Raw genomic sequence first — 10,796 nt, forward strand, 5'->3', positions numbered from 1 at the left:
CCACAACTGGGAAATCCCGCAGCATAGCTGCACTCCATGCATACATACATATGTACATAATGACACCTTGGAGACCACCAAGCCGGCTCCATAGATCTCGTCATCCAACGTGATGCTGGTGCACGTGAGGATCCGGGCGGCATTCATCGGTTTTAGTGGCTTGGTGACCGGTTGCAGGTACCCAGACAGGTGGAGACTTTGGACCGCCCTGAAATCGAATATCGAATGCCGAATGCCGAATGCCGAATTCGGGGAAACTCTTGAAAACCAGTTCGCACTCTTTTTTTTTTGGCTTTGACTCACTTGGCTCTTCGCTTGGCATTTGGGTTTGGGCCCAGTTTAGTGCTGCGCCGGCGTGACTCAGCAGTGGGGCATCCGCCAACGAAGTGCCTCCGTTCCATGCCCAATCACTCGCTGGCCTCCATGATTCCCCCGAATCAGCCAGCAAAGAAAACCATTCAATGTGCTGCCATCACATGTGCTGAGCGCATGTTGCACACACCACACGGTGGCATGACACACACGCAGCGGGCAGAGGTGCCCTTGGTTGGAGTGGCACACAAAAGGCTAAAAATACATATCTGAATTCCTGGCCAGGGGAATGGGAATGGTTCGATTGTGACGTGCGGATCAAGCTGCATTGAGAACCTAAACTCCTAATTCGCACGTTCGTCGCAGTGAAACGAGTAGAAGGAAAATGCTGTAGAGCCCTTTCATTCACTTGTGACGACTCGAATTCCTGGCTAGAATCACATGGCAAAAGTTTTATTTCAGCCAGTGCAAATGCGTACTTACTTCAGTAGTAATTACCAATATTTATTAAATTCACTATTAATGTGTATTTTTAAACAAATTAAAAGTCTAATCACTGGTATAATTATCTTTAAATATATTGTATAGGTTTGGAAAGTAAAAAAAAATGGGCAATAAACTACAAGTTTTTGATGCTTTTAATTTTGAAAAAGTAGTCTATGTCATGAGCAGCTGCTGAATTCTTCATTATAAACAATTTTGTCTAATAAGGTTATTAGTATATGCTGATTATAATGGTGACTATTACTATTTTCATAATTACAAGTAAAATATTGGGCGAATCTAGCTTGAAAACCCCCAAATTGCCACTGCATTTTCGACTCCAGCTCCCGCGGTTCATTGCCCACTTTCGAGGCGAATTTGGCGCGCAAATTCGGAGCTGAGTCGGCGTTTTCCCCCTCGGGAGCCACTTTTCAGCACTTCCGCGGCTGATCCACTTACTACAGGTAAGCCCCTCGTAAGCACGACAGTTGTTTATGTTTTCGGGTCTGAATACATGCATAGGTCAGTAATTTGAATCACCCCACTCTTCTATAAAAAGAACCAGGAGCTGCTTAAAACGGAAGAATGTATCTACATACATACATACATACTTTTACTTACTACTTACTTTTGGCTTCTAGCTGCAATGGGTTCAGTTGAATACTGACTAGTTCTGCCAATTGGTTAAGGGACCCCCATATTTCCTTATATGTCACATAACTCAGATATGCACAATTTAGGTTTTCTACTCTTCTGGTTTTATGCTCCTCTGCGGCAGTAAGTCTTGGTTGCATGCCACAGTTGCCCAGGAATTGTTTTCAGTTCTACGCTGCACTCTCAGCAGTTTGTTCAACTGCAAAACACTGAAACATATGTAGGCATCGATTTGCAGCTGCTATTTATAGCTATAACAACAAATTGTGCATTTATGCTGATTCGGCGATTAAAGTAATAATTAATCACTAAAGTGCACGGCGTGCGGTAGTTGAACCCTTCGCGAGCATTGAGCTGCAAATACCGCCGAATGGCGTAGTTCCCGGGTTCAATTGATAAAACTCGGTGCCGATCTCGTCCGGCGATTCCGACACGTTCCCACGTGCCGATTGTGCAGCGTTGAGGGGGAAATTTTGAAATTGGAATGCCGCGATAAATTGATTAGCAGCCTCCATTGTGTTTGGCCATTCAATTCTGTTTGTCCAATCGTCTGGCAAAAACCAAAAAGAATAATATACGCAAACTGACACTAATGCAAAATTCGGTCGGAAATAAAATTCGGTTGAACTAAGGTAAGTAAGGTCGTCCGTTAATCATACGCCTAGTATACGTAAGTTGCGTATTCGCCGCGTTGGTCGACGAGATGCGACACACTTGGCCCTGTTGCTCGCCATCAGCCATCATTAAGTGGTCCATTCACAAGTTTCTGGCGAAATGTATGCACCAACATTAAGAAAACCATTCAAGTGAAATTTATTTACGGATTTTTGTTCGAATTTTGATGAGCAAATTGCGATACACTCAAAACATGTTCACACATCACTTTTTTCCGTGAAAGATAATAAAAGCGATGCTCTTACTTAAGGGAGGTACTTTCTCTTCCCTCGAGAGCGGGAAAGCCGAGTTTCCTGGGCAGCCAAGTTTCCTGACCCCATTTGGAGCGCACAAAACTGCAGACTGCAGTTTGCTGGTGATGGAAAGAAACCCCCAATCCGCTAATTGCCGCCAAATCAACGGAAATCTTTCGGATTGGGGATCCGAAAAAGTAATGAAAAAACCCGATTTGACCAAAAGAGCGCGAGAGCAAGCCACGCAGAAAGCTCCCGCTCTCGCATTTCTGATGAAATTCAGTGGAATTCTTAGGCGGCGGAGAGCGCGGCTATAAAAGCGCTCGCTCGCCAACCGAAAGCATTCATTGTGAAATCGCCACTCAAAATTGAAACAACGCGGACAAACGGTTGAAGAAACGCAGACCCAGTGCGAAAAGAATTTCATAAGCAAAAGTTAATCGGGTGCTAAACAAAAACACTCGAAAGCAAAGCAAAAGCAACTACAAACAGTGCCAGCTGAAAGTGCCCAAAAAGTGGAAGCCAACGGCTCGAAAATTACCCAAAACCAAAAGCAAAGTCGCAACCAAACGGATTACACCCACAACATGGTCGTCGAGGAGAACTGCAGCATGCACCACCTGGAGCGTGAACTGGACCTGGAGCTGGACATCGATCTGGCCATGGAGTGTGCTCCCATCGGACGCACCATCAAGTCGGCCCTCATGAGGGCTCAGAGCGAGGCCCGGGTGATCGTGGGCCTGTCCGCCGCCATCAACGTGCTTTCCAAGTCGCCGGAGGGATCCCTCTTTTGCCTGATGGCCCAGCCCAAGGACGGCGACTCAGCCACCCACATGCACGAGGTGCTGCTGGAGGCCTTCTGCTACGAGAACGACATCTATGTGATCAAGGTGGACGACGCCACCAAGCTCAGCCGCATCCTTGGCCAGGACTCCGTGGAGTCGTGCTGCCTGGTCCAGAAGGTCTGGGCCGACGCTCCCGAGGAGCAGCTGACCAAGGCCGAGAACCAGCTAGTCGACTACTGCGAGGCCCACTGGGACGCCCCCCAGCAGCCCATTGTCCAACTGCCGGCTGTGTAGGCGCGTGTGAGCGGGACAGCCAGATGTCACAATATTGAACGGTCCGCACAGTGGGCCACACACGGTTCAAATCGCAAACAAACTCTAAACAAACTGGAAACCAGTTGCTGGGGGTTGATGTCCCCGAACGTCATGGAGAGTTCCCGAGGGAATCCGACGTTTCGTGGTGCTGTCCTCAGACAGCACACCGGCACTTGTACACCTACATAGGATATATACCCTAACTTACTGTATACCCTAACCTACTGAAAGCAGGAGATGGAGGCGGGGAGCAGAGATCGATAAGCCATCGCCTTGCCGGATAATTGAAACTGAAAGGCGACCTTCGAGGCGGTTGAAACTGCAGCTGAGATACCCGCGGAAGTCGCACAGAGAGCCTCACGCACACACCCAAGGAGCGCAGCCTCACACTGAAGCGCGTGACCAGCTGCCGAGCCACACATACACACATATACTCGTACATATATATAGCCAATTTGTTTCTGTATAATTTTTCGCTTTAAGCGTCGAGCAAATTTACTGATAATGACCATTATTCTGTACGCCGCAAATTGTGAATTACACCTAAAAGGAGATCGGCCAATTGCATGTATAAATTAAAGTTTTGTTATGTTAGCTTTTCCCTTAAGAGATGATGAAAACACAAAAAAATAATGTTATGTAGCTTAAGCACAAACAGAAAATTGAAAAATTTAAAAAGGTTTTAAAAAAACTTAACAAAATAAAAATCTCGTTTAAAAACCAAACTTTCTCTGACTTCTTATTTGCCAAACGACGTCAATGGGTGCAAGTCCGTCGGATTTGGAACGGCAGGCCGACTCATCAATCTTTGCATAACTGACCGGGGTTTCCCCATCGAGCGTGCCTTGCATATACTCGTACAGCCCCATTGGGCCGCTTATCAATGGAATTCTCGGAACCCCGTGGAACGGAAACCACGCGTACACGCCGAAATCGGGGCCATCCATCTGGCAGACTGGGAGAAGCCCTCAGAGGAGTCTGAACGATCGAAGTATGCAGTTTTATGAACTCAGATATCTGGTGTGAGAATAGTCAGCTTGCAAAGTTCAGAAGGAGGTCTGTAAAGGTAGAAGTATGGGTCATGCTTATAGGGGGGAAAATGTAAAGAGCCGTAAAACACTTGAGCTAATCAGATCATAAATATTCTTTGTACGCGACAATTCTGTAATTTCATACTAGACCCACTTTGTTTCAATTGAGGCTCATAATCGCAGCACGTTCGCGATCATGGCAATTGACTTAGCCAACCAGACAGATGTTGAACCCCCGAGACACGTTAATGTAATCAACGCCAGACATCGCGCCATGTTGGCCTAATGGATGAACTGGCCAGCAGAGACAATAGATAGACCATCGCTCGGGATGGGAAGAGCTGCCATGCGAGCGGCTCGTGCCGTGGGAAAATCACCGGGAAGAGTTTGCCACTGATTAGGACCATTAGCATTGATTCATGTGGCCAAGACATAGGTCAGTTCGGCGGAACGTCTGGACGTGATGTGATCGGGGAGTGATCATTTCGAAGTCAAATTTTCCGTCTTTCTAAAACAAGATGTTAAAAAGGGCTTTACACTTTGCTTGAGACCTTAATGTGAAACTAATAATATTAATCATCTTGGTAGTAGGAACAAACGGGGTATCTTAGTCTTCTTTGTTAATAAAGTGCGCTATAAACTTATACAAGTCTTTCTTTTAATTGCATACTTGGAATACAAAACTACTAGATGTTTATTGTTCCACTTAAGCGAATATTGTTTAATAAACTAGTGCATTGCACAATTGGTGAAATGCATCGGTTTCAGGCGGTTTTAGATCAATAATGCCGTTCCAATTATCACTTTACCAATTGTCTCAGTGCATTAGAGCCGCCTGGTGCGAAATTCAATTGGGCTAATAGCCGGGTGTTCGGCAAAATCCAGGTGATCAGTTAGCGCTACTTACACAAGCTATCCCCACTTAATCATCGCCGCGTGTACTTTACCCCGATCCAGCGGATCGAGCGTGAATTCCAAAGAACGGGCCGAGACGGAGTGCTCAATGCCAGTTTCGATTTGGCCAAGTCATTAAAAGTCGGGTGAATAGCCAATTGAAGCTTTGTACCCAGCTTTCCCCGTGAGCTGAACAACTGGAAAAGGGGAAGTTTGGACCCGAGACATGCCAGCATGCTCATCTACGTAACCGAGTGACTTGGCGGGATTCCGAGGGCGGGGAGTGGATGCTTCAGAGATTCACCTCCACCGGCGATGTCGTCGAAGGTGAATATGATTCATATCGGCTTATATCGGTGATAGCCCCGCCGCGAGAAATTATCACAATTCTCAATGCTTCTCAATCGATTCGGAATGCCCCCAGATACTCGCACTCAACTTACAACCTGTTGGCAAACTAGTTTCGGATTCGCGAATCGCGAGTCGGGCCAAAGTTCTGCACATGTGATTGTCATGAGCGCGTGCTGAACGGCCTGCGTGAAAATGCCTCCCCCTTTTCTTCTTGGTAATTAAATGGGCGATTAAATGGGAGTACGAGTAGCTGCCCTGGATCAGAAGCAAACATGTTGTCTTCGGGCGAATCGAAAACAAAGCTTTGTTATTATTATTATTTTGATTTACGCGTTGGCTGGCACTAAAGCGCGCTTTAAGCGACGTGGATTTCCCCCTAAACACGGTGGTTATACGGAATCCCAGCGGCTTATCACTCTGTTTTGAGTTTCAGTCCCTCGGATTATGCGGCGTAGAATTATCAGCCCGGCGTTACGCAGAATCAACTGCGCATGGGTTGTTACCTTTAGTACGTGGCATTTCGCATTTGGTCGCCAAACTGGGGCAGTGGAAATCTCCGGCACTCGAGTGATAAGTAGATAGAATTTCCACATTTTCGGGAGCCATTAAACCCATCCCACCACATTTGTTTACTGCGTTTCACTTTGCAGCCAAAGCATTGAACTTTTCCACCGTCAAGCGATTAGATTGATTGCGGTGCGCGGAGAAAACCCAGCTCTTGCCTGCTCATGAATGAGTTTCGCAGTGGAAAAACGGGTTTTCCGGCGGGGTTTTTCAATTCTCAAATTACCCCGCTGGGAGAGTGAGTGCTCGGGATATACCGGGCCTGCTATTCAGCATAAACCTTAACCGCTTTACACACTTGATTGTGATTATTGCACAATGTTTGACATACAGTCTCGGTATGAGTATTAAGCATGATGTCGCAAAATCTGGCAGAGCTCGGTGGGCTGGGCTGATAAGAAGGTATAGATTGTGGGGCCCGCTTTCGCGATTCTCACAGTTTTGAGTATTTGAATTTACTCGGATTTAAATGTTTCCCGGAATCACGTGCACCACTCTAGATGGTTATGGTCAAGCTGGGATTATATGATTGCGTTCCGGAGAAGCAAATTGCTATCAGACATAGACGTCAAACATTATAACTTCCGAATAATTATGTTTGTTGAACTGGAAACAAATAAAATGATTTCTAAATAAGTAGATAACGAAGTAGTAAATATATATGGACTTCCTATTCGATCTACTTATAGCCTTGACCTCCAAGTAAGTGGCCCACTAAAGTAATCGACTTTTTCCACTCATCCAGTTCAGTCTGGTTCCTCACATGATCTGCGATTTTCAGCAGGAGCACCTCGCACATCTCGTAGGGAAACTAATGGGATAGCCAAACATAGTTCGATTCAACAGTTAAGTAAGTTAACTAAAACGCAATTGCACTTTCCGATGCGCCACACCCCCATCAGCCATCATCCCCCTTAACCCAAAATGGGTTAAGTATTTACACAAACAAGTTGGCGCGAAATTAGCGCCACAATTATAATTGAGCGGCATAGACAGGTACGGTCGAGCGCCAATATTTAATTACTGTTTATCGCGGCCATAAAGCGAATTTGATACCGCTCTCTATCAGAAGACGCCCACCTTACAGAGCCTGTGCTATCTCTTTCGCGCACTGATAGGCTCTCCCTTTTCCTCCCACTCTGTGTGGGAAAATTAGCGCGGTCTTGGTGAATTTCACAAGAACCCAGACCGCCGTGAATTCTTCCGTTTGCTGAAGAATCTCTTTATGTACTGCCCCAAAAAAAGTTTTAATAATAACATAAGAAATAATTATTATCACTTACTCAAAAAGAATCATATTTATTAAATCAAGATATCATTTTATAGTACAGATACTATACTTCTTCTTATTAAATGATTTCTTCCAGTGCAATTATTATTATCGCTTACTCAAAAAGAATCATATTTACTAACTCAAGATATTATTTTTTAGTACAGATACTAAGTGATTTCTTCCAGTGCACAATCCCCCCCAACGCGTGCCGAACGAAGCTGATTAGATAAGCTGCGGGGGATCTCCGACCAAGGTTCTGGTAAAGGGTTCCGCAGTCGACGTGTTCGAGCACGTTTCGGATTGATAAGAGCGGAGAGAGTTTGCGGTTGCGCCACATGCCCGGCGAACTCTGGGTCTCGATGTCCTCCGTCTCCCTTTCACCTGCTTACGTAAGTAAGACGGCAGTCCGTCGCTCAGCGTGTCTCCAGTACCGTTATTGTGCCAGAGCATCGATTCGACAACCAAGCACCCTTTGGAACACCACACACCTCCCACCGCCCACCGTCCATCGGGCAGCTGCTCGAGTTGCGTCAAAGTCGTAAAACTTTCTCACGTAAGTCAAACCCCAGAGTCCCGCTATCTTGTCAGCCGAATCTGGGCTTATCCCTTGTTGCAACTGCGGCTCAGATCCCAAACAGCGATATATACAGATTATAAATACATACAAGTTTATGGCGGCGTAAAAAATGATTCTTAACGATCCCCACCAGGCGGGTGTAATGAAGTTATCGCTTGATCGCCGCTCGGAAACATCCAAACATCCAAACATTCGCGCCAAGATCAAGGAGGCGTTGCCGCCCACCCAACACGCCCACACAAGGAAAGGTGCCCGGCGGATTGTATTGGATTGGGGATTGGATTGGATTGGGTTTTATAATAATGCTCGTGTTTGTCAGTGCAGCCGCAATAGTGACGAAGGCGCACGTCTTTGTGACGTCAATCTCGGGAAATCACACGGTTGCTGCAAATTTGCGAATTCGGCGGTTGTTTACAGGAAACTCCTCTGCCGCGTGGCGATAGCGGTGCAATCGTGGCGGACTGACCCACTGAGCAAATAACGTTCGCATTCGGCATAAATATGTGGAAGGTCCATGGGAGATTGGGAGATTGTTGTTTCCTACGCGTGGATGCTGCGATAAAGTTCTGCTTTCGAGGGAGTCAGTCCAAAACACAAACTTGTTTTTAATGTTAAATCTGATTAATGTTATGTTTGTTTATTTTCTTAATGTTAAATCTTATATATGATTTAAATACTGAATTGCTCAATCCGTGCGAAAATGATTGAAGACAGCTAGAAGTGATAGTGAGTTAGCTAAGCTTATAAGACTTTTCAATCGTATTTCCATGTGCTGCAAAATGTATCTTTTTGGAAAAGACGCTTTAATATAGAACATATAATCTATATTTTTAATCAATTGTACTGGGTGCACTTAAAGTGCGACATGTTCGAAATCCATGCCAGCAGCATGAAGAGGCAGAAAAAGCAAGCCAAACGGCACCAGTTGTTTGATATGGGATCGGTAAACTTTATCGCGAAACGTGATAATCGCACGCATGTGACAATCATGTCACGTTTTTGCTTTCACAAGCCTATACTCGTACTAAGTGGCTGCCCAAAATTTGTGGCCTAGCAACAAACTTTAGTGCCGGGAAATAATAAAAAACTTGAACATATGGAGCATGGGGAACAACAATATCACTCGAATGCATTGCCCACGGTTTCAGGAAGGGAAACTAAACAACCTAAAAATAAGTGATCATTAAATATGGCGATTTACTATTCCCCACTACGCGTATCTTATCGGTTACGTATTGAAAACAACCTGTGGTGTCGGGGTGAAAATAAACCAAGGTCCGCCGAGGAGAACCCTTCTGCTAAACAACTCCGCTGATGAGCAAGACACACTTTCTCGGCCACAAGGGTGCCTTATCTTCCCATTTGACTTATCGCTAATTGGATGTTCTAGTATTCAGTCCGGTATTTGCAGGCTTATTGCCAGCGGTTTTGGCTTTGGAGTACGAGTGTTTCTTTGCCATTGTCGTTTGCGACGCACTAACCGCAGACCAAAAATAACCCGCAAAGTTAAAAATAACCCGGCTGTCGCCCTGCTGAAATTGCCAGCGACAATAAGAATAACACATATTCTGCATAAATATCAAGGCAAATAGCTGTTGGAAAGTTTGTATCAGCAGTTCTGTTTGTTTATCTGGCTTTTCATATTCCGCGTTATCAGTACTTCCAAAGAAAACACAGTTTAGGCGACAGAGACTGCGACTTCCATTCGCTGTTTGCTTGCCACTTGATGACTTGATGGGGGAACTACCGGACATTTCTGACATTTCCTTTTATGGCCAAGGCGACAGACGGCTGAAATGGGGGTGCTGATACTATATTTATGGTAAGGTCGTTGAGTGAGATTTTAAAGGAATTTTTGGCGAAATTAGGCACTGGCAGAGCCGATTGAACGGGGAACCTATTCACGGGGTGATTAATACATTATTAACACATTTTTAGATATTAAATCAATTAAATCAATTATTCTATTATATCTTAGACACATAATAATAAAGTCACTGGCTGAAGCATTTAAAATATATATGGGAATATATATATGAGAATATATGTATATATGGGAATATGTGTGACTTCTCTTAATACCAATTGTTACTTAGCAATGAATTGTATTGCAATGTAATTTAACAACTAGCAAATTTATTATAAGCAGCTAATTATACCCGTTACTCATGGAGTAAATTCTTATAAATATTATTCTAATAAATATCCTTCATTGTCCAAATTCAAATTTAAAAAGTTATCCTAAAAGAAAGAATGGTAAAACATCTGGTTCTCAGATTTGGTAACAGTATTGCCTGAGGGCATAGCAGATGAATCCAATGCATGATTCCCGAAATATATACCGACGGGAATCCCAGGAGATTTTGTATTTATTGGATTGTACTTATTTGCTCAAGCATTATTATTTGAAATATTTCCTGCTTCGGGGAATTCGATTCGAAAAGTGTTGCGGCCAAACACTTCCCCGTACATTGTTCCATTGTAAACATACGCCCCAATTTGCTTAGCGGTTTCTATAAATACGCAGACATAATTTGCACACATAGCCGGTCCAGAAACTGCGCACTTGACCAGATTTGATTTGGCTAGCCATGGAACTGGAATGGCCCAAATCCGCCGAACAAAGCCCGAATGGCTGTGGCCGTAACT

The 10,796-nt window shown here is 44.7% G+C and overlaps 1 protein-coding gene across 1 annotated transcript; it reads left to right on the forward strand.

Moving 5' to 3' along the window:
- The first annotated feature begins 2,693 nt into the window (after window positions 1-2,693).
- On the forward strand, window positions 2,694-4,182 carry LOC6528400 (growth arrest and DNA damage-inducible protein GADD45 alpha). The gene has a single exon (XM_002089411.4). The coding sequence runs from the start codon at window positions 2,945-2,947 to the stop codon at window positions 3,434-3,436; it is 492 nt and encodes a 163-aa protein (XP_002089447.1). The 5' UTR covers window positions 2,694-2,944; the 3' UTR covers window positions 3,437-4,182.
- The last annotated feature ends 6,614 nt before the right edge of the window (window positions 4,183-10,796 follow it).

This window comes from Drosophila yakuba, chromosome 2L, assembly GCF_016746365.2.
Source record: "Drosophila yakuba strain Tai18E2 chromosome 2L, Prin_Dyak_Tai18E2_2.1, whole genome shotgun sequence".
Taxonomy (NCBI): Eukaryota; Metazoa; Arthropoda; class Insecta; order Diptera; family Drosophilidae; genus Drosophila; species Drosophila yakuba.